This window comes from Triticum aestivum, chromosome 4A, assembly GCF_018294505.1.
Source record: "Triticum aestivum cultivar Chinese Spring chromosome 4A, IWGSC CS RefSeq v2.1, whole genome shotgun sequence".
In the NCBI taxonomy this organism is placed as follows: domain Eukaryota; kingdom Viridiplantae; phylum Streptophyta; class Magnoliopsida; order Poales; family Poaceae; genus Triticum; species Triticum aestivum.
The window spans coordinates 551168122-551192762 of NC_057803.1; the positions used below are offsets into that span (position 1 = coordinate 551168122).

A 24641-nucleotide genomic window follows, 5' to 3' on the forward strand; every position below is an offset into this window, starting at 1 on the left:
AGCGCCTCCCACAAGTCCTTGGCAGACCGCACATGCAAATATGCATCAACCAGCTTATCTCCAATCACGCTCAGAACTGCCCCAAGGAACACGATAGTGGCCTCCTTGAACGCCTTCTCCTGATCAGGAGCGATCGTTCCTATGGGAGTCACACCGGCGACCCAGAACACGTTCATGGCAGTGAGCCATAAGGTGGTTTTAGTCTGCCAACGCTTAAAGTACGTCCCCGTAAACGGTGACGGTTTCAGTGCAGCAGCAAAACCAGAATTCAAAAAACTCCTACACACATTAGGTTTTTGGATTGATAAGAAAATAGGCAGTTTTCCGATTAAATTAATCCATGAATAAATCATAAGCATGACATTGACATTATTGATAACACACTGGTTATGATCTAACAGAGCATGTACTACGCATATAGTAGAAACATCTACGCATACCGCTAGTACTGCTACAACAGAAAGAAACATGAGAGGGATAAACGATGTATACCCTCCAATCGGCCATGCGGCGGCGGTGGCGGCGGCAGTAGCCGCGGCATCCTCGGCGGCCTTCTTGTCGGCCTCGGCCTTCTCAGCGGCGGCACGGTCAGCGTCGGTCGACATGGTGATGACGAAGGTGATGTGGACGTAGATGAGCAGAAGCGAGCAGTCGCGTAGTCGCTACCCAAAAACCTAATCGCCCCTCTCCCGTACAGGATCCGGAGAAGAGGGGTTTCGGAGGCCTGCTCTCCCGTCAACCGTGTACGCGGTGAATGGGACGGAGTCGCCAGCGGCAGCAGTAGTATAGGAACGACGCGGGCGTGGAGGCGGAGATGCGTTCTGTTTTGTGGCGGCTAGGGTTGGCAGCGCCCCACATATATATGTGCGGCTGCGCATGGAGAGACGTGGGCTGAACCCACGTCCAAGTCGGTAGCCCACGATCCGACGTCTCAGATCGTGGCCCCACCTGTCAAAGACTCTCCGTTCCTGACCGGCAAAAAGAAGCGCATAGGAGTGAGCTCGGCTCGGCTCAATCCCGCAACCCGCGGCGTGGCGCGGCGTGACAAGGCGGGCGGAGGAGGAGGAGTGCGCGAGGGCCTCATCTCTTCTCAAGCTCCAATGGCATGAGAAAGAGAATCCCTTATAAACCACTCCAACTCTCCTTCCACTTCCGGGGTGGGACTAAACTTCCCACCACCTTATCATGCCACCTACATGGGCCCTTAGAGATCAAATCTGAAATTGTCATATGGGCTCTAGGCCCATCTCATATTTCAAAAAAATTATGACAGGAGGCAAGGGATTTAAGAAAGCTACGTTTGCTATTATAAATGTAACCAACACTCTATCAAAGCCACCTGTGGCCATGTCGCCTGGTTACTCCATTTTCTCATACATTTCATGAATCACAAGTAAAGTCGTGTTAATCAAGTCTTCTTTTGGACATGTTTTGAGATTGTGGACAGGCCCAGTGCACAGTCTGCTGTCACCCCGCAACGACACACCCCAGCTGCGGAAGGTCATGTGTTCTCTTGTCAAACATAATACCTTAGTTTGTGTCTCAACAACTAACATTGTACATACAATTATGATGCATGCATACCTGTTGATATGATAATGAGTGATCAGACTCCACTTCATGCTCCAAAATCATTAAGAGCACACCAGATAGTGCCGGTTCTAACAAGGAAAATGTCCATAATATCGACTCTGACATTGAGTCCTCCCAACCGACTGTGTTACGACCGCCACTTCAAGCCTACAAATGCAGCACTCCATATGATACTCAATTGTGGCTCATATTATCTATCATACTTAATTGACACTTACATCGTACATCTGATTGACAAAACACTTTTGCTCATGTTGTCTTGTACCTAATTAACACTTATTATACAGAAGCAAAACAAGCACTCAAGAGGCGGAGGGAAAGTGGCCAGTATGAGCAACATAGACAAGGTATATTACAAAGCCTACGTGACAAACGGTGTCGAGCCAAATCTACAGTAGTCATTACAATGGTAGAACAAAAACAATCCCACACAGGTGATGCCAGCTACATGAAACACTGCATATCCAATCTTTGATTTCCTAACTTACAGTCACTCAATCTCTATAGCTGATGAAGATTGTGATTGCCTACGGAGCATCTACAAGTAAGGTTAGGTGGAAGTGTGTTCTTATTGAGTGCATGCATTTCTAAGATGATAAAGATCGGTTGCTATCCGTCCTCAGATGACACAGATGCCACACTAGCATGGGTATTAAACAGAGCCAAAGAGTATTTGGAAAATGATATGGTTAGTCTTACTTTTCTACATATTTCTATGAATTACAGCGAGAATGACCGGTTCGTCCACATAGGAGTACAACTAAAATAATCATTTTCTTCAGATATTCATTCCAATAAACATGGACGATGTTCACTGGTACCTATGTGTTATAAATGCCAGGAAACTATGTGTTCAAGTGTCGACTCGCTAGGCCCATCAATGAACCGCAAGGACCTCACTAATACGGTCAGTAGTTAGTCCTACTGACCCATCTTTTCATAAGAAGCTATTTTTCCTCTTATTTCTCACTTTTCATGCTCATACTTTTTTCATTTGTTGGTACAACAGCTAGAAGGACTGGATGATTTATTCAAATATGCATCCGAGCACATGGAATTAAAATCCAATAAGTGGATTGATCTAAATGTTACAACATGGAAAAGAGAATAATATATTAAGAGCAGTCTTCAGACGAATGGGTACGCCTCCTAATATAACTCAAACCATTTATGCTTAACAGGGTACATTTGGTATGTTGTTATGTTTTTTTTTTCACTGCTTAGCACTCCTGAAGCACATTTCATTAACAGATTTGGTATGCCAATGCAATTGACATACCACCTCACATGAGATCTGGCCTAAATAATGGAGCTCAAGGCCATACATTTCATTAGGCTGCATATAGTATAGAAAATGCGTTACCATTTCTAGATTTGAACAACAAATATGTTACTCCTCGCATGGAAAGAAGCAGATAGATAGCATACCTGTATGTGTTTCACTAACATTCTTCCACTACTCTATATCATCCATGCCAACATAGAGAAATAGAAACATCTCACAAATGAATGACAATGTGGCGAAGGCGCCTGTTGTGCATACAATGGCATAAGCATCAGCAAAGTTCAGATGTCAAATGATGGAGCCAGATGTATTTTTGATACAAATAGTGCAGATACCAACCTGCTTGTGACCCTGGAACTCTTTGTTACTTAGTGCCGGTAATAATGCGACATTTCAACCTGAGAATACCACAGGAATCAAGCAACCACCACAAAAAATGACTCAACATCAATTATAGCTAGCTGATTGTGACAAATTAAGCCACCCGGGATTCAAATTAAGCCACTCAATATCTCAGGATGCTGTCTTGACTAGGCAAGTTATGAAGGAGAGGAGATGGCCTGGGGATCCCAAATGCTCCTTTTGTGACAGTACTGAATCATCCCGGCATTTGTTTTTCACTTGTCCTGTGGCTAAAGTGGTGTGGTGTTGTGTTGGGATGGCTTTAGGGACGGACCTCTGTCCAAACAGTTACTGGCAATATTTCTCCTGGTGCCACACTTTCCTTCCCTATGGGAAGAAATACTATACTGTTGGCCTGGCAGCTGTTTGCTGGGCTATCTGGTTGGCTAGAAATCGAGCCACCTTTGAGAAGAAACAGATTAAGACACCGTTTGAGATTGTGTTTTCTGTGTGCTCCTTTTTTCTATATTGGGCAGGTCTTCAGCAAGGTGATGGAGTCAAGGAGCTGCGCAGTGGGGCGGCGATGGTCAGGTCAAGCACTATGAGCATGATGAAGATGTGCGAGGCGGCGAGGAGACCGATCGAGGGAGAATGATCTCGCAATCTCGCCTGCTTTCAGAGTTGCCGCTGTCGTTTCCAACTGCTGTCCGTTTTCTATTTGGCTCTTGTGATGAGCTTTTGGTTGTAATAGACTGCAGTATTTCAGGTTGTCGTTGAACTATGGTGTTGTCAGATTTTCGCCCCATGGTGTTCGTTTTGATGTCGGGCGAACGCAGTGGGTTTCCTGGCAGTGCCCGAACTCGCTGCACCTCTTTCCCTTTTCTCCTATTTGTTTCTCGGAACAATGTATTTCCGTTCATTTGCAATGGAAAGGGGTCATGCCCGGTTCGAAAAAAAATCCACAACTCAATTAGCTTTGTCACAGCATGGTTGCCTCAAAAATGTCACCTGACTAAATCCCCACTGGTAACCATAGGTGCACTAACAACATCTAATCGAACATCATACCTTCAGCAACCGAGCACGCACACGAGCTGCGAACTTCTTCCCGGAGCGACTGTGTGAGCCAAGCACGGGGAGCGATGATTACGGCGGGCACAATGGAATGAATCTCGGTCCAATTCGAGATGCCTCCTCCTACATCGTATACAGCAGCTCGCATCTCGATCTGCTCTGGGGCAGTACGATGGCGGGGGCAGAGCTGATCTAGGGAAGATCAGTGGGGTTGGCGGCGAGGCAAGGCCGTGGTGGTGACAGGAGCTAGCGGGGAGAGGCCGTTGTGTGGATAAGGGCCGGCGGGGAGAGGTTGTCGTGGGGGTAAGGGCCGGCGGGGCGGGGCTATGGTGGGGATAGGACGAGATGGGGCGAGGCCGTGGTGGTTGTGTTGGTGGTGTGGGTTGGGGGGAGGGGGGCCGCCGGGCATCGTCGTGGCCGGAGAACGGCGTGCTGCAGAGGAGGCGCCGTGCTACAGAGGAGGATGCTGGCGGAAGAATCAAGTCATGAGTGGAGAAAGCAAAGTGATAGTGTTTCACGGTCTCACCGCACACCACTAGAGAAACCGAGAAAGCAAAGTGCGACGGGTTATCCTGTTGCTCCTTCTTTTATTTTACTTTTTACCGGCTGCTCTTTATTAGTGTTCCTTTGTTTTTTTTACAAAAATCCGACCTCTGGTCGCTTTTCTGTGGCCTAATTACGCCACCCAGACTAAACCGACCATCGACCAAATGGATCATCGGGCGTGTCTCTTTTGTTTTGTTTTTAATATATATGATCGACAACACATTCGGTGAAGAATATTTATATGGGTTCCTCTCTAAATAATTATGCATTAAAAATTCATTTTTTTTATTTATAGCCCTTTTGTCCATTTGATTTATATAAAAATGTGTTCAGAAATTCAATTCCTTTATTGATAGCCCTTTTGGTCATTTGATTTATATTAGCGGCAAGTGTTCAATTCTTTTTCCATTGAGCGTGTCTGGTATGGCTGTGTGGTTCAGTTATCATCATTTTATTATACTAATAATTTTTATTAATATTTTTGTTATTAAGCATAACAAAAAAATATCTAGGTCATCTTGTGGTCTCTGGATGTTAAATTACATCGAGTACTTCACGGGAGATAGTTTGTCCGACACTCCCGAACATGTATATTTTGCATCATATCCTGATACTAATTATTTTGTGTTGTATCATTATTTGAAAACTAAGTTTTATTACTGCTTCACTTTAGGTTCACATGGCAGATTTTAGAACAAAATTATCTGTCATTTTAGTCGACTCAGAATTCAATAATGACGATATAAGAAACCGAGATTTGGATGATGATGAAACCAACACAGATCCCACTCATTGTATGATCGTCGAAAGACCTCCTAACAAACCCAAAGCATCCAACTCATCGTCACAAGTTGAGCTCATCTCACGATCATTTATCATTTCGCCGTTTGTCACCCCAACAAATGATGACTTAATAGATGAACTTTGCTTGTTCATCAACATGGTTGATGATGTCCCGTTGCTAGAGTAAGACACATTCTTCCAGTTTATTTTTGTTTCTAATAAATTATTACTCTTGTATAATTATAATTGACAAAATTCCCATTTCACAAGAGCGAATGGGTGAAAAGCTCTCAACCTTACCCTATCAGTTTAAACTTGAGACATGTAAAGAACATATTTAAAAAATGAGTACATGGATCCTGGTTGTTTTAACATGGCTGTGAGGATACTGGCGTGCCATGACGTCTAGCTTGCTAGAGTGTGATGCGATAAGATTTGAATTCAAATTAAGTGTTTATTTGGTCTTAATAAATGATACTGATTGATGTATTTCTAAATGCATGTATTCTTGTAGATTTTATTGCATTGTGATATTCTTGGGTTATTTTTATTGTTTGTCTTGGACCAACATAAAAAAGTTGTTTCTAATTTGGACCCGCTTTCGATACCCACTTTCGGAAAGCATATTCTTGAAACTATAGTCAACGATCTAAACCTTGCACTCTAAGCTGCAACCCTGCCTTGAAGGATGACATTTTTATATGGGGACGCAAAGTTCTTGTTGTTCCCACAAACTCATACAGGTAATAATCTTGTCAATACATCACAATTTAATTGATTCATTCAACTCGCATGTAACATTTCATACATGCAGTCCCTGTCTGGTTATTTGGTTTTCAACTTAATGCACTCATGGCATGATGGGACGCTACATTTTCCAGTACCGAAGGTAAATGCTGACACCATGCTCATTTCTACACACGTTACACGTGTTTTTTTAAATTACAATGTTATATAATGCATATCTAGGATGATTTTAAACTAAGGAAGTGATTTTTGGTTCATATTTTGAAGTATGAAGAGAATGAAGTTCTAAACAATATCCCAGTCTTAGAATGAAGCATTATAGACCGCATCAAAAGATGGACCTTTCAGAGAGGATCATCATCAAATAATGATTACTAGATAATGTTGCTTAGTTGTTATTTTTAAGTATTTTTATAATAAGTAACAATTACAAATACATTTATGTGATCGTTGATTTTATGTGAAGACATGTGTATTGGTCGTTTGTACATGAGCGAGTTTTTTCATTATTTTGTTGGAATTTTGGGATCACAACATTTCAATAATGGAAGTCTTTCACGGGTCAAACAAGACCCATGACTTAATCTAAAATAAATTGCTACATTAAAATCATTGGGCGTGACACACATTTAAATGTTCAGGTAAAAACACAAGACAAACTTCATGTTTTTATTGTAGTTTATTAGGATACGTGCGTTGCACGTGCACTCTTACTAGTTACTTTTTATAAGCAAGATGTTCATGCGTGTGGTGTTCGTGCAAAATTTGATAAAGTTTGGTCATTCGAGGACCGCGCGGCAAAGAAGACAAAGTCAGACATTTGTAAATGTTTCTCCCATACCAAAACTTCACTGAATTTGGCACGAGTATTACGCATCTGAACATCTTGCATAAAAAATGATTTTTTTATGATTTATTGTTCACGCCCGGCACCACAATGCCGCTCTCAAGCTAATACTACTTTGACTGGCACGAGTTATTTCAGCCAAGTCCAACCTTCCTTTGGTGCAAGTGAATAGAAACAATGGCCCGACGCGTCCGATGCATCTTCAAATGATGTCTGTTTGGCATCTGTTTGAATACATTTTCGGCGCATATTTAGCCCAGGTTTACGTCCACATCAACATGAAACGTACGCGCCATGTGTGTCCTTTCGGTGTTCACCTGTGGCCCGCGTGCCGGCCGCCCAACCACCCGCTCGGGTCCTGTTAAATGACATGAACGCTCTCGGCCCCGCGCGTCGGCTGCACAGCCACTTCTGTTGTGGTCTTTTTAATGAGACAGTGGCGTGTTTGGAGGAGTCAGTCCACTTTCACACACATCTTCGTCTACTCCCCACAAGCCCGACAAATCCTAGCCAGCGCCGCCGCTCGCCGGCCACAATGGTGTGGAAATGGATCTTGGGGAAGCACAAACGGGAGGCCGGGTCGTCACCTGGTTCGTCAGGGTCGAGGAGGGACGCGGCCAGCTTCTCAATCTCGTCGAACACTACGCCGCGGTGACGGCCCTACATCAACGTGGTCACCGTCCCCGCCGCATCAGGCACTGCTGGAGCCACAGCAGGTGCCACCCGCCCACCTGTGGTAGTCCGCCCTTTGTCGACCTCACTGCGGACGAAATCGACGACTAGGATGGCGGCAACAGCCGAGACTAGAAGATCCAGGGATTTCTTGAGTTTAAGTTTTTTTAAATGTTTAAGTTTAATGTACGGCGGCAAGGACAGCCGGGACTTTTGGAATTAATGTAATATATTTTAATTAAGTTCAAGTTTAATTTTTTATGTGTTTGTAAGTTTAAGTTTTTCTAGATGCACTGTTTAAAATGCGCCCCGCCCGTTGGACGTACCTACTAGTGCAGGGACGCAAAAGGACATGTGCGTCCGCCTGACCAACCCAAACAGACAAAAACAGACAAAATCCGCATCTGTTTTGCATCAGCCGGTTGGAGTTGCTGTTAACATTGGCAAGAAAAATAAATTAGGGTCTCTTTGATTTGGAGGGTTCTCAAAACTTAAGAATAGGAAAAATATAGGTTATAGGGTTAGCAGAGTGTGTTTGATGGCATAGAGTGAATTGTAAAAAGAGGTCGGACATGCTAGATTTTCTATGAAATGTAGTACAAATGATTTCTTAGAAAAAATTACAACAAGATCCAATCCTACGAATCAAACGACAAATGTAGAAAAAATTCCTTAGAATTCTAGTCCTCCAAAAACCCTATAAATTTATTTGAATCAAAGGAGCCCATAAAATGGGTAAATAGCCATTAGAAGAGTTCAAATGAAACATTTCTAGTTATGGACTTTCGCCCTCCGCTTCTACTACCTTGCCTCCCTCAACTCGTCACCATCGGAGGCAATCTCCATGGAAACCCAAGATACAATTTATGCGCGAAGAACATCTAAAAGTACTGCTCACAGAGCATCTTCGAGAGCTGTTGGTTTTTCCAAGTGATAATTGGGAACACCATGGATGGCGGCGGTTGACTGAGGGTGTCTAGCACTTGAGATGATTGCGGAGTAGGAAACATAGAAGGAGTAATGGTCATACCCGTGATAGGGGTTGCCGCTAGCGACTCAAGGATCGTTGACCCCCCCTCCTCCCAGGTGAGAAGCACCACACCGTGGCTTGACTGCCCATTGAGGTTGCCTTCCGTCGCGATTGGTGGTGGGGTGTGAGGTGCTCCACCCGTATTCGATATGGCCATAGGGGATGCCACTTGCAATGCAGAGACCGAGAGATCCATCTTGGCGAAGAGTGCTTTGAGCTCTGGTTTCCATGCGGTGAGGGAGTCGATCTGGGCCATCTGCATGTCAAGCGCCTTGAGAATGGAAGCGGGGATGTTGTCCTACTTGTTGGCATGGTTGATCGCGTTGGAGTTCATCTTGTCGAGGTAGGCACGAAGCTCGCGGTCCATGGACGCGACCAAAGCTTCACGGGCATGTTCCCGACAGCGGGTATCCAATGTTGGTAGTGGTGGAGGCGATGGAAGGGTAGTGGTTGATCTCTGATACCACGATGTTAAGATCTAGTTCCCTCTATTTTGCATTCACTTGATCGAATACAGTGGATGGTCTCTCTCATATACAACTATGCACTAAAGGTAAAAGAAGAAATGCAAAATCCATCTAGTTGTTGCCGTGATCCACTTGACGCCCTCCATCCTCTTGGCTTCTTCTTAAGTAGCATTGATCCAGTTGGGCCCACATAGTTGTGATCCAAATGCACGATCCAAGCTAGACATTGAATGATGCGACCTTCCCCCCAATTGGTCCCTATGGTCGATGAGGTTGGTATGGTAGCGTTTTTGGCTGCCATGGTAGCATTTCCTTTAACCGGATGCTTTGCCTTCATGGTAGTGTTTTTGTCTGGAGTTGTCGAGCTTCCAGTTGGGACAATGACACTGCCTTGTTCGCCTGGCAGCTGGAAATACGGTTGCCTTTGTCCACAGCCGTGACCACCTCAACACACTTATTTTGACGCAGGATCGGGATGTCGTCGATGGCCACCACAGATAGCTCGGAGGCATCCATAGGCGCCTCCTACTCTATCATCCTCTGCTCCTCACCGGTCACTGATCGTCTCCCCTATCATGATATATAGATTGATCTCCCTTCCTCCTCAAGCGCCTCATCCTCCTCCGCCAAACTCTACTCCTCACTAGGTACCAATCATTTTTCCTGCAGTGATATCTAGATTGATCTCCCCCCTCCTCAAGCGCCTCTTCCTCTTTCATCCTCTACTCCTCATCAGGCATCAACCGTCTCCAAGGTTGTGATATCTAGATTGATACCTCTCTCTCTCTCTCTCTGTGTGTGTGTGTGTGTAGGGAATCAGGTAGACGGTCTGGGTGAAAACTATGTTCGCTTGCTTTGAGGACATAGTCTTGGTGAAATCGTTTTCGTTTGCTTGGAGGGTTGTACGGTGATACGTACATTTTTCATCATGCTTTTACGCTACTAGGGAAAAGGCTACTAGCAGCGCGGGTAAAATGGCTACTAGCAGTGCGGGTACCCGCGCTACTAGTATCGCGCTACAGCTAATAGGTAGTAGTAGCATGGGTTAAACCCGCGCTACTACTAACTTTGTTAGTAGTAGCATGTGCCACCCACGCTACTACTATTTCACACCCGCGCTACTACTATCCTAAATACTAGTAGCGAGTTGTTGTTTCCCACGCTACTACTAACTAATTGCGAATTTAAAAAAATAAAAGTTAGATGCAGTTGCTTCCATCAGAGACACGTCCAATGAAAAATAAGCTCAGGTCATAGAACCATCTTTAACACTTGAAGCATTCATGGATACAATAGTGAACATCTGAACAGGAAGAAATCACGACATCCCATATCATACGCACACAACTATCATTGAAAGGTGGGTACTTTCCCTAGCTTTCCATCAACCTAAACAGACCACTTCTCTAGATGTATCTACCAAGACTCGGAGTTTAGACGCAGGTGGACCTCCCCCCGAACTGTGGCGTCGGGGTCCTCCTCCTCGGCGACCTCCGGCGTCGAGATTACTTGGATGATCATCTGTGCGACGTGGTCGCCGGTCTTCACAGCCAAGTCCACCTCCGAGTCGTTGAAGAGCACACTGCCCACCGGGCCGCGGTAGTCCGCGTCAATCAACCCTGCGCCCATGTCAGGAAAGTGAAAACTTGTTAGTTAGCGTCCACATCCAAATCTAGTAGGGTGTTTTATTTCTTTCTAGCACATGCACATGAATCAATAGTGGCAGCCAGAGTAACAATACATCATTAAAAACTAGCATACAGTTCAGAGTTGAAACTACAGAGACTAAAATTTGCATGGATTGTTCTAGGCATCTAGCCCAAGAAAACAGAGCACTAGCTAGTTCTTCCATGAAACGATCAGATGGTACAAGAGATATGATTCGTATCCTCTATGAGTTCACACTCTACTCACAGCCAGCCTTAGCGACACGTTGGATCCTGCAAAACCTTGAATTCATTGTTCCAACGGCAAGGCATAAGCATGTTCAAATTACCAAGGTGTGCAGATATGAATTGTACTACACATGAAGTATTTGCGGAATTCTGAAGCACTCTGTTCTCAGGATCACCAGGTGCTACCTGTTTGTGGCTCTCAGCCTCATCGGCATGTTGGCGTCCGGTCCACCGAGACTGCCAATCGTCGCCTCGTACGTCCTGGTGGCCAACAGGGTGGACGACGCCCAGTGCTCAACTTGGACGGAGGAGTTGCTGCGCCTGGGAGGTTCCTCGCCTGTATGGTTCATCTTGTTGAGCTGCCAAAATACACACACAAAATCATGTCGGAGCAAATCGCCATAAACTTTTTTACAAAACTACTTGCCAAATCCCCGTGTAGTGAATTTGCTATATAATTTAATGCTGAACTTTTCTAATACACATTGAACTTGCATACAACATATTCATAACATCACTTCTCCTAACTTCACTATGATCTATCCATTCAAGAGAGTTTGAACTTGGTAGCATCATCTCCTAACTGCGTCCATCTCATTATCTTTTACAAAACAATTCTCAATATGGAGCAAATAACAACAGGAAGGAGGCCACCACCATGCACATACAACATCAGCATGCAAGCTAGGGGCACAAACATACAGTAGCAAGCATGAATTTTGTAGACTATGGGAATCTATAATACCTAAATAGTTTATCCCCATTATTGTATTTCTCTCAACATGCAGCCTATCCACCTCATCACACTTGCCACCTCAGCATTCTTTTAGTGACTTACAAGTGGGACCCAGCACTACATCAACCCTGCCACTTCAGCGTGCAGATAATGGCCAAGGGACCCACCACAACCTGGCCTCTCTCTGCCTCATTCATCGCTCTCGCAGGTCAAACCATCAAGCGCTCCTCTCCCCTCTCTACAATAGCGCAGGGCGACCCGGATTAATCTCCGCCGCGTGTGGCGCTCCTCTGGCACACCCGCCAGCGCGGGCCGCGTCCACGGCTCACATGGAGTCCCCCTTGCGGCCTTGCCCAGACTAGGGTGGCTGGTCGGGCCGAGATAGGGGGCTCCTGGCAGCGTTCGCGCATGCCTCTGCCGACGCCGTCGGCTACCTTCGCTCCTCCTACGCCCCTACCGTAGCAGTCGCGCCCGCCGCTGACGATGCCGCCGGCTACCTCCCCTCCTCCTTTGTCCCCAGCCGGTATCCTTGGTGGCCTCGGTTGAGCGCTGATTCGTCCATTGCTCCCTGCAGATGGAAGATATGTACATGTCTAGAGGAGGCTGCAGCATGTGGTGGTGGCCTATGTTGGTCGGCGGAATCACACCGGCCACTGGGGTTTCACCTGGAAGGATGCTCTAGCCGCCGACTCTGCCATGGAGTGGACGCCGCGCCGGTCAGGTTCCCAGCCGGTTGACACGGCTTTCTTTTCGGCCTCGGATGGCTAGGCTAATGGTGATGCCGAGTAGGGCCTCGATTGACATCCATGGCTTCCAGGAGCATTGGATCGATCTCATCCCGTCGGCCCCGACTGATTCAGAGAGCACATTGTAGTTCAGCAACGTGAAGGAAGTTCTGTTCCTTTCCATTGGTGATGGATTTGTGGGGAACGAGACATCAAACTTTCAACTATGGTGAGGATATCTCTGGGGTTCAAGGTTCTTTTCTCTATGTTCGTATTCTGTCAGTATTTTTTTGATATACACTAACCACACAACCCACTACTTCAGGCCCAATGCAGCCCAGTGACCGTCCAATACTCTTTATCTTCCCCCGTTGCCATATAGGCCATGTAATAGCGCATGCTTCTATAAACACAACAATTGACGTTTGGCGCTCCCTCTCCTAATAATAAGTTAATAACTGAGATGGCGCTCCTCTTCCTCTCCCCATAGTCTTCACAAGTAACTGACGGATTGTTGTTTAAAGTATGTGCTCTGCCTCACCTTATTTCTCAATGTGCTCCAGCACGGCTGGGTGTCTGCCATAGCACTCCTACTGCAGCCATCCGTCAGCAACTACCTCCGATTTCCTCCAAATCCCCTATGACATGTTGCTACTTGCATCACAAATTGCATTTTCTTAGGTGGTGCCTGCTGGACGACGTCCAAGTGTTCATCTTCGCTGGTCTTCCAATCTCTGCATATATAGGTAACTTAGGCACCTATTGGTACGTTTAAACCTAAATTTAATTTTGCTTGATTGAGTCTGTAACCTTTTTTCATAAACCTCCGTGCTTATTGAATCCCTCTGATCAAACTTATGCTTTCTGTGTGTAATGCTTCACAAAACTCCATGCTTATTGCATTCCTCTAATTAAACTACCAGGATGATGCCGACAGACCTACCAGGTATAACAACACTAACATGCCTATAATGCACATGATTTCATTATAACTAGATGAACTACATACATGCTCCCTTTTTATTGATCAGTTGGCTTAGCCCATAAGAGAATTATCTTATCTAGGTGTAGCTACAGGAACAAGACTGTAGTCTCCCCAAAAGACACAAGCAAGAGTATGTATTACTTCTCAGAGCCTACATAAAAAAATTCTCACAAGTATGAATTCTCTCCTTCAAATATTTACAATTCCAGATATTCTCCATATGCAGCAATGCAGACAATAATAATCCTGCAACCAACTCTGAACATCCGGAGTAAACCAAACATGCAGAAAAATTAGGTAATCTGTATTGACAGTATGTACTTCAATTTTTAATTCCAACCTTATTTGTGGTACTTGCAGATTAACAAAGTTACGTTTCACAACACATGCAGGACAACATCCGTTGTGCTACCGCTAAAAATAATCTTCGCCTTCCATTGTAATCCAGAAATGCTATCAAATGAAATACTTATGTTTCGTGCAACAACACATCTACGTATGATATTGAGTGCGACCACATGCATCTGCATGGATATATTATAAACAAATGCCACGACTTCAATTTCCCCTGCAACATGTCCTAATTTGTCCCGCTCAACTATGTATGTAGTGCTATCACTGTGCCAATGTTTAAAAAAGGTCAAATATTACATGCATGTGCCATACTAATAGTACCTACGTTGACTGCTTAATTGTCTGGTATTTTAAATCACAATATAAATACAATTTTGTGACTTTCTATACATTCAATGCTAAATTAGTTGTGTCTTAAAAAATGTCTTTCCATTACCTCAAGACATCTATATAACACACCACCCATACCATTGTATCGCTACAAGTTCATCTTTGCTACCTTTAAATATTGACTGTTGGTAAGTACATGGACAACCAGCAGGAAGGCAGCATGTATGACTATTATACATTTAAAGTTGTTTTCCGCTTCTCATTTTTGGCTTCTACCACAATTAAAAGCATGCATACCTATTTTCCTACAGGATGTAATCTGATGCACCATTAAATTTTCTGCCCCCTTCACCAACACATGCAATGAGGGAAACCGGATAAATAGAGGCGAAAGTGCTTTTGTGAGCTCAAGCTCACATGCACCCTTTGCTACAGTAAAATCAAAAAATATTTAAAAAGTTCAAAAAAATCTGAATTTTTTGACAACAAACATTGATGTGTTTTTCACAAAGAATACTATGAAACTGCCAACAGCCAACTCGGTCTTGAAGATGACACCACAAAGTGTCATTCATTCAGTGGTGACAAATTCATCTTTGAGTAGATGAAGAAAGTAATCCCACATGTTCAAATTGTTCTCAAAGGAAGGAGGCACTAGCTATGAGGAAATCTAAGCTCATATTATGATATTTGTCCTTTCAAACTCTTATACAGCTATCAAATAATCAAGTAAAATAAATAATGTACTTTCATTGTCATTTCTTCATGTTTCACATAATGAAATTCCATCCAAACTATTGCAACTAATATTCCCACGGCAACGCGCGGGGGAATTGTCTAGTTAAAGAAACATCAGTAAGTTGGTAGTACACATGACACACAGAAATAGTGAGTAGGAGTACATGGTTTTGAAGTAGTATCTATAGTAATTTGCTACCTTATTTTCAGGTCACACACTCACAATACAGTAACTGTAAACTACTTCCAAGTTGCCAAATTGAAAGGTTGCAACGACGATACCGTATGCTAGATGAATTGTATGGTTGAAACAGAGAAAACTCAAAGAATAGGAATACACGACCAACCTTGCCATTGATGATAGACTTGCTTCTCGCGCATTCCTCCCCCGATTTGTCGGATTTTGAGCAGCAAATGATCGGACTTCCCACTGAAACATACATAAGAAAACATTTTCAACACCTAATTCACTAGAGATGACTCACCAAGGTAACCATGTTCCCCTAAGCAACCGATGGAAAATGAATAATTTTGCATATCTGAAGAACAAAATTTGGATGGTGGTAACACCAAAGCGGCATATGGTTGCTATAAGGTTTTTTTAGTCTGAAGAATGGTAACATAAATGTAATGGATGATTCTTCGATTTGTTTGGTTAGGTTGCCGAAGGCAGTCTATTAGGCCATCACAAATATTTTAAGGTGGTGTTGATAATCAGCTTGGCAGTGAAAATATTTTGTGTGTGAAATAGGGTCTAGTAGATTGGAAAGAGACAGCCCAACAGCAATCAGACGTGAAGCATAAATGTTGATGATGTTACTACTCTTGATGGCATGACAAAGAGACCCCGACAGTTGAACATTCTGTGTCTGAAGAACTACGTGCTGCAGGATGTAACACATATCTACTTCCACCACCTTGCCGTTATTTGTAGAAGCAAATATAAATGCTTAGTGTTGACCTCAGCAAAAAATGCTGAAAATACTAGCACACTGACCTTGTGCAAGTAGAATCTAACTTCACCGATATGCACAATAACATATGTTGCAAAGTTAGAGACCACCAATCTGCACGTATCAACAAACTTGTGAGCATATCATATTGAGAAACAGAAGACACAAACACTCTTTGGCAGCCATGGTAACATAACAAAAAACATTACAGAGATTTAGTTTTATACAAGCAGTAACACTCCTACGCCTTTGTGTGGCTGTGGTTGTGCTGCTAATTAACTGATGAAACCAGAGGATTTATGGAAGAACAGAGAAGAGGGGCAGAGGAAGAAAGTGATACGGCCATGGGGATGGGGGTGCTTACCCAAGCTAGGATCTGTTGATGCGGAGGTCCTTGGTCCAGCACCGCACCGGAGTAGGCGACGGCTAACTCGACCACGTGCGTGTCGTGGTGGTCATCCTCGTCCATGGAGGAGGGCGGTTGCTGCACCGAACCGAAGAAATAGGTGAGGGGGTTAGGAGAGAAGAAAGAAGGGGAGAGGAGAGGGCATGAATCGAGGGGAGAGGAGATCGCACCGCACCGGAGTTGGAGGCAGCCGAAACCCTAGCCACGGGGAGGGGTCACGAGCGAGCGCTTGCCGCCACGAGGAGCAGATCTGGTCGGAGGGAAGGAAGAACCGTCGTGAGAGCTCGTGGGTGTGCAGTTCCAGCGACGGCCGCCGGAAGTAGTCGGAATCGCCCGGTGTTGGTGGCGGCGGCGAGTGTTCGCGGGAGGAAGAGGAGAAAATGAGAGAGCGATGGTGGTTGTTCGCTAGGCTAGCTTGGTTGTCTCACTGGGCTGGGTGGGCTGGGTTAGTTGTAGCGCTTTTCGTGACCAGCGCTACGACTACGTTTCTATTACTAGCGCGGCCCAGCAAACCCACGCTACTACTATGGCCTATTCCGGGGGCATCGTTGGAGATCATTTAGTAGCAGCGCGGGTTTATACCCCTCGCTACTACTATCAATTTAGTAGTAGCATGGTTTTTATACCCCTCGCTACTACTAATTAGCAGTAGTGCCCATTTTTAAACCGCGCTACTGATAAACTTATGTGTATAAGCTTTCCCTAGTAGTGTTATATCGATATGTATTGCATTATGGGCTGTTATTACACATTATATCACAATACTTATGCCTATTTTCTCTTATTTTACAAGGTTTACATGAAGAGGGAGAATGCCGGCAGCTGGAATTCTGGGCTGGAAAAGGAGCAAATATTAGAGACCTATTCTGCACATCTCCAAAAGCCTTGAAACTTCACGGGAGCACATTTCAGAATATATAAAAAATATTGGGCGAAAGAAGTACCAAAGGGGGGGGGCACCCACCGCCCACGAGGGTGGGGGCGCGCCCTACCCCCTGGGCGCGTCCCCCTGCCTCGTGGGCCCCTGGCAGCCCTCTGATGCCCATCTTTGGCTATATGGAGTCTTTCGTTGAGGAAAAAATCATAACTGGTTCATCTCATCGGGAGGGGGTCAATCTCCATTAACATCTTCACCAGCACCATCTCATCTCAAACCCTAGTTCATCTCTTGTATCCAATCTTTGTATCCAAACCTCAGATTGGTACCTATGGGTTGCTAGTAGTGTTGATTACTCCTATTAAAGTTGTTTAAATATAATCCTCCCATTGAAGTAAAAGTAGTTGCACCTATTAAAGTTGAAGAAAAGACTCACTTATGATGATCCTGTTGTTCCTACTGCTTATATTGAGAAACCACATTTCCCTGTTAGAATAAAGGATCATGCTAAAGCTTCAACTGTGGTTAACAAAAGTAGTATCAAGACACCTAAACCCCTTGAGCAAATTAAAGTTGAATCTAAGATTGCTATGGTTAAAGATCTCTTGGCCGATAATATTGATGGGCATGTTATTTACTTCTGTGATAAAGCTACTAGAATTGCTAGACCTGGTGCTAAAAATAAACATAGACCTGTTGTAGGCATGCCTATTATTTCCGTTAAAATAGGAGATCATTTTTATCATGGCTTATGTGATATGGGTGCTAGTGCAAGTGCAATACATCATTCCTTATACCAAGAAATTATGCATGATATTGCATCTGCTGAGATAGAAGAGATTGATGTTACAATTAAGCTTGCTAATAGAGATACTATTTCACCAGTTGGGATTGTTAGAGATGTTGAAGTCTTGTGTGGGAAAGTTAAATACCCTGCTGATTTTCTTGTTTCCGGTTCCCCACAAGATGAATTTTGTCCCATTATATTTGGTAGACCCTTCTTGAATATTGTTAATGCTAAAATAGACTGCAATAAGGATATTGTTTCTGTTAGTTTAGGGGATATGTCTCATGAGTTTAATTTTGCTAAATTTCGTAGACAACCCCATGATAAAGAATTGCCTAGTAAAGATGAAATTATTGGTCTTGCTTCTATTGTCGTGCCTCCTACTGATCCTTTAGAACAATATTTGCTAGACCATGAAAATGATATGTTCATGAATGAAAGAAGGGAAATAGATGAAGTATTCTTTAAACAGGGACCTATTCTGAAACACAACTTGCCTGTTGAAATCCTAGGGATCCTCCTCCACCCAAGGGTGATCTCGTGTTTGAGCTTAAACCATTGCCTGATACTCTTAAATATGCTTATCTTGATGAAAAGAAGATATATCCTGTTATTATTAGTGCTAACCTTTTAGAGCATGAAGAAGAGAGATTATTGAAAACTCTGAAGAAGCACAGTGCTGCTATTGGATGTACTCTTGATGATCTTAAGGGCATTAGTCCCACTCTATATCAACACAAAATAAATTTGGAGAAAGACGCCAAACCAATTATTGATCACCAACGATGGCTAAATCCTAATATGAAAAGGAGGTATGAAAGGAAATATTAAAGCTCCTTGAAGCGGGTATAATTTATCCCGTTGCTGATAGTCAGTGGGTAAGCCATGTCCATTGTGTCCCTAAAAAGGGAGGTATTATTGTCGTTCCTAATGATAAAGATGAATTGATTCTGCAAAGAATTATTACAGGTTTGTTGTACGGTGGAACCCTATGGAGAGATCTTTCATGAATTGAAGGGGGAATCCCCAAGAACAAGATGAACACAAGGAGGGAAAACAAGAGGAACACTCAAGAACAAGTCCAATCACACATCCACTAGACCAACAAACACACAAGATCCACAAGGTACATGAACAATCAAGGTAACGAATGGTAAAAGTAAGCGTAAATGGTATTGCAATGTGTGGAAATAAGGCCTAGGGTTCATACTTTCGCTAGTGTAAGTTCCCTCAACAATACTAATATAATTGGATCACATAACTATCCCTCAACATGAAACAAAGAGTCACTCCAAAGTCACTAATAGCGGAGAACGAACGAAGAGATTATGGTAGGGTACGAAACCACCTCAAAGTTATTCTTTCCAATCAATCCATTGGGCTATTCCTATAAGTGTCACAAACAGCCCTAGAGTTCGTACTATAATAACACCTTAAGACACAAATCAACCAAAACCCTAATGTCACCAAGATACTCCAATGTCACCTCAAGTATCCGTGGGTATGATTATACGATATGCGTCACACAATCTCAGATTCATCTATTCAACCAACACATAGAACCTCAAGAGTGCCCCAAAGTTTCTACCAAAGAATCACGATGAAAATGTGTGCCAACCCCTATGCATAGGTTCATGGGCGGAACCCGCAAGTTGATCACCAAAACATACATCAAGTGGCACGTGGTATCCCATTGTCACCACAGATATCCACGGCAAGACATACATCAAGTGTTCTCAAGTCTTTAAAGACTCAATCCGATAAGATTACTTCAAAGGGGAAACTCAATTCATTACAAGAGAGAAGAGGTGGAGGAGAAACATAAGATCCAAATATAATAGCAAAGCTCGCGATACATCAAGATCGCATCATCTCAAGAACACGAGAGAGAGAGAGAGATCAAACACATAGCTACTGGTACATACCCTCAGCCCCAAGGGAGAACTACTCCCTCCTCGTCATGGAGAGCACCGGGATGATGAAGATGGCCACCGGAGAGGGATTGCCCCCTCCGGCAGGGTGCCGGAACGGGTCTAGATTGGTTTTCGGTGGCTACGGAGGCTTCTGGCGGCGGAACTCCCGATCTATTGTGCGTTCTGGAAGGTTTAGGTCACGTAGGTATATATGGGTGCAAGAGGTATGTCAGGGGAGCCACGAGGGTCCCACGAGACATGGGGCGCGCCCTAGGGGGCGCCCCCACCCACGTGAGCACCTCGTTTCTTCCTTGATGTGGGGTCCAAGTCCATCAGGTGTGTTTCCTTCCAAAAATAACTTCTCTAGTTGATTTCGTTCCGTTTCGACTCTGTCTGATATTCCTTTTCTTCAAAACACTGAAATAGGAATAAAACAACAAATATGGGCTGGGCCTCCGGTTAATAGGTTAGTCCCAAAAATAATATAAAAGTGGATAATAAAGCCCAATATTGCCCAAAACAGTAGATAATATAGCATGGAGCAATAAAAAATTATAGATACGTTGGAGACGTATCAAGCATCCCCAAGCTTAATTCCTGCTCGTCCTCGAGTAGGTAAATGATAAAAAGATAATTTTTGATGTGGAATGCTAGTTGGCATAATTTCAATGTAATTCTTCTTACTTGTGGCAAGAATATTCAGATCCATAAGATTCAAGACAAAAGTTCATATTGACATAGAAATAATAATACTTCAAGCATACTAACTAAGCAATCATGTCTTCTCAAAATAACATGGCCAAAGAGAGCTATCCCTACAAAATCGTCTGGCTATGCTCCATCTTCACCACACAAAATATTTAAATCATGCACAACCCTGATGACAAGCCAAGCAATTGTTTCATACTTTTGATGTTCTCAAACTTTTTCAATCTTCACGCAATACATGAGCGTGAGCCATGGATATAGCACTATAGGTGGAATAGAATGGTGGTTGTGGAGAAGACAAAAAGGGAGAAGATAGTCTCACATCGACTAGGCGTATCAACAGGCTATGGAGATGCCCATCAATAGATATCAATGTGAGTGAGTAGGGATTGCCATGCAACGGATGCACTAGAGCTATAAGTGTATGAAAGCTCAACAAAAGAAACTAGTGGGTGTGCATCCAACTTGCTTGCTCACGAAGACCTAGGGCATTTTGAGGAAGCCCATCATTGGAATATACAAGCCAAGTTCTATAATGAAAGATTCCCACTAGTATATGAAAGTGACAACATATAAGACTCTCTGTATGAAGAACATGGTGCTACTTTGAAGCACAATATATGAGACTCGCTATATCATGGTGCTACTTTGAAGCACAAGTGTGGAAAAAAGGATAGTAGCTTTGCCCCTTTTATATTTTTTTATTTGGCCTTTCTCTTTTTTTATTTGGCCTTTCTCTTTTTTTTCCTTTTTTTTGGGACGATGCTCTATTGAATGATGATCATCACACTTTTCTTTATTTACAACTCAAGAATTACAACTCGATACTTAGAACAAGATATGACTCTATATGGATGCCTCCGGCGGTGTACTGGGATGTGCAATGATGCATGAGTGACAAGTATGAAAGAATTATGAACGGTGGCTTTGCCACGGGTACTATGTCGACTACATGATCATGCTAAGCAATATGACAATGATGAATGTGTCATGATGAACGGAATGGCGGAAAGTTGCAGGTAATATATCTCGGAATGGCTATGGAAATGCCATAATAAGTAGGTATGGTGGCTGTTTTGAGGAAGGTATATGGTGGGTTTATGGTACCGGCGAAAGTTGCGCGGTACTAGAGAGGCTAGCAATGGTGGAAGGGTGAGAGTGCATATAATCCATGGACTCAACATTAGTCATAAAGAACTCACATACTTATTGCAAAAATCTACAAGTTATCAAAGCAAAGTACTACGCGCATGCTCCTAGGGGGATAGATTGGTAGGAAAAGACCATCGCTCGTCCCCGACCGCCACTCATAAGGAAGACAATCAATAAATAAATCATGCTCCGACTTCGTCACATAACGGTTCACCATACGTGCATGCTACGGGAATCACAAACTTCAACACAAGTATGTCTCAAATTCACAACTACTCAAGTAGCATGACTCTAATATCACCATCTCCATATCTCAAAACAATTATCAAGTATCAAACTTCTCATAGTATTCAACACACTCATAAGAGAATTTTATTATTCTTGAATACCTAGCATATTAGGATTTTAAGCAAATTACCATGCTATTTAAGACTCTCAAAATAATATAAGTGAAGCATGAGAGTTCATCTATTTCTTCAAAATAAAACTACCACCATGCTCTAAAAGGATATAAGTGAAGCACTAGAGCAAATGACAAACTACTCCAAAAGATATAAGTGAAGATCGATGAGTAGTTGAATAATTATGCAACTATGTGAAGACTCTCTAACATTTAATAATTTCATATCTTGGTAATTTATTCAAACAGCAAGGCAAGCAAAATAAAATGACATCTAAGAATAGCAAACATCATGTGAAGAAGCAAAAACTTAGGATCAACCGATACTAACCGATAGTTGTTGAAGAAGAAAGGTGCGATGCCAACCGGGGCATCCCCAAGCTTAGATGCTTGAGACTTCTTGAAATATTATCTTGGGGTGCCTTAGGCATCCCCAAGCTTGAGCTTTTGTGTCTCCTTAATTCCTCTCATATCATGGTCTCCCTAAATCTCAAAAGCTTCATCCACACAAAACTCAACAAGGACTCGTGAGATAAGTTAGTATAAACCATTGCCAAAACCTTATCATACTCTACTGTAGAAAATCACTAAAATTATTATTCAACATTGCATACTAAATGCCTCTGCATATTTAATAGTCCTATCCTCGAATAGAATCATTAAAGAAGCAAACATATGCAAACATAACAGCAATCTGCCTAAACAGGATAGTCTGCAAAGAATGCTGCAATATCCATACTTCCCTAACTCCAAAAATTATGAAAAAAAATTCCCACTGTATTAAATTTATCATATCTTAATATGCAAAAGGTTTCAACATTTTATCACATTCTGAAATTTCTAGGGAATTATTGCAACAGCGGTAAACTTTATGTTTTCAAACAGCAACATGTATACTTGTAACATAGGCATAGTAAAGGCTATCAATGCCACTTTTATTGAAATAAAAGATGCAAAACATTATTCTAAATAACATCAAGCAAATACTAACAAAATAAAATGACGCTCCAAGCAAAACACATATCATGTGGCGAATAAAAATATAGCTCCAAGTAAAGTTACTGATGAACAAAGACGAAAGAGGGGATGCCTTCCGGGGCATCCCCAAGCTTAGGCTCTTGGCTATCCTTGAATATTACCTTGGTATGCCTTGGGCATCCCCAAGTTTAGGCTCTTTCCAATCCTTATTCCATAGTCCATCGAATCCTTACCCAAAACTTGAAAACTTCACAACACAAAACTTAAAGTAGAAAACTCATGAGCTCCGTTAGTATAAGAAAATAAATCACCACTTCAAGGTACTGTAATGAACTCATTCTTTATTTATATTGGTGTTAAACCTAATGTATTCCAAATTCTCTATGGTTTATAAACTATTTTACTAGCCATAGATTCATCAAAATAAGTAAACAACACATGAAAAACAGAATCTGTCAAAAACAGAACGGTCTGTAGTAATCTGGATCAAACGCATACTTTTGGAACTCATAAAATTATCAAATAAATTTATGTACCTTAGGAATTTATCTATTAATCATATGCAAAAATAATTAACTAAATATCACTCTCCAAATAAAAATGGCATCAATTCTCGTGAGCACTAAAGTTTCTGTTTTTGACAGCATGATCAACAAGACTTTCCCCAAGTCTTCCCAAAGGTTCTACTTGGCACAAACACTAATTAAAAGCATAAAACCACATATAAACAGAGGCTAGATGAATTATTTACTACTAAACAGGAGCAAAAAGAAAGGAACTAAAATAAAATTGGGTTGCCTCCCAACAAGCACTATCGTTTAACGCCCCTAGCTAGGCATGATGATTTCAATGATGCTCACATAAAAGATAAGAATTGAAACATAAAGAGAGCATCATGAAGAATATGACTAGCACATTTAAGTCTAACCCACTTCCTATGCATAGGGATTTTGTGAGCAAACAACTTATGGGAACAATAATCAACTTGCATAGGAAGGTAAAACAAGCATAACTTCAAAATTTTAAGCACATAGAGAGGAAACTTGATATTATTGCAATTCCTACAAGCATATATTCCTACCTCATAATAATTTTCAGTAGCATCATGAATGAATTCAACAATATAACCAGCACCTAAAGCATTCTTTTCATGATCTACAAGCATAGAAAATTTACTACTCTCCACATAAGCAAAATTCTTCTCATGAATAGTAGTGGGAGCAAACTCAACAAAATAACTATCATGTGATTGAAAATTAAGATCAAGATGACAAGGTTCATTGTTATTATTATTCTTTAAAGAATACGTGTCATCACA

At 42.6% G+C, this 24641-nt stretch overlaps 1 protein-coding gene and 2 long non-coding RNA genes across 3 annotated transcripts; 1 reads left to right on the forward strand and 2 right to left on the reverse strand.

The window, feature by feature from the left end:
* Window positions 1-1657: 1657 nt before the first annotated feature.
* LOC123082280 (uncharacterized) lies at window positions 1658-3271 on the reverse strand. The gene is made up of 3 exons (XR_006438995.1): window positions 3218-3271; window positions 3022-3123; window positions 1658-1740 (listed from the first exon to the last, which is right to left on the reverse strand). It is a non-coding gene; the product is annotated as an uncharacterized lncRNA (long non-coding RNA).
* A 7361-nt stretch (window positions 3272-10632) lies between these two features.
* Window positions 10633-16571, reverse strand: LOC123082281 (deoxyuridine 5'-triphosphate nucleotidohydrolase-like). The gene is made up of 8 exons (XM_044504649.1): window positions 16467-16571; window positions 16147-16233; window positions 15970-16033; window positions 15497-15579; window positions 11469-11640; window positions 11301-11351; window positions 10896-11005; window positions 10633-10689 (listed from the first exon to the last, which is right to left on the reverse strand). Exons 1-8 carry the CDS (start codon window positions 16569-16571, stop codon window positions 10633-10635), a joined length of 729 nt encoding a protein of 242 aa, XP_044360584.1.
* Window positions 12281-14376, forward strand: LOC123082282 (uncharacterized). Its single transcript, XR_006438996.1, has 5 exons — window positions 12281-13488; window positions 13666-13688; window positions 13808-13857; window positions 13954-14024; window positions 14120-14376. It is a non-coding gene; the product is annotated as an uncharacterized lncRNA (long non-coding RNA).
* Window positions 16572-24641: the final 8070 nt, after the last annotated feature.

Coding starts and splice junctions, on each gene's coding strand:
- LOC123082281 (XM_044504649.1), bottom strand. CDS start 16,571: ATGGACGAGGATGACCACCACGACACGCACGTGGTCGAGTTAGCCGTC. Junction 16,034..16,146: donor TTAGATTCTACTTGCACAAG/GTCAGTGTGCTA, acceptor TACATCCTGCAG/CACGTAGTTCTTCAGACACA. Junction 10,690..10,895: donor TCGCACAGATGATCATCCAA/GTAATCTCGACG, acceptor CTTCCTGTTCAG/ATGTTCACTATTGTATCCAT.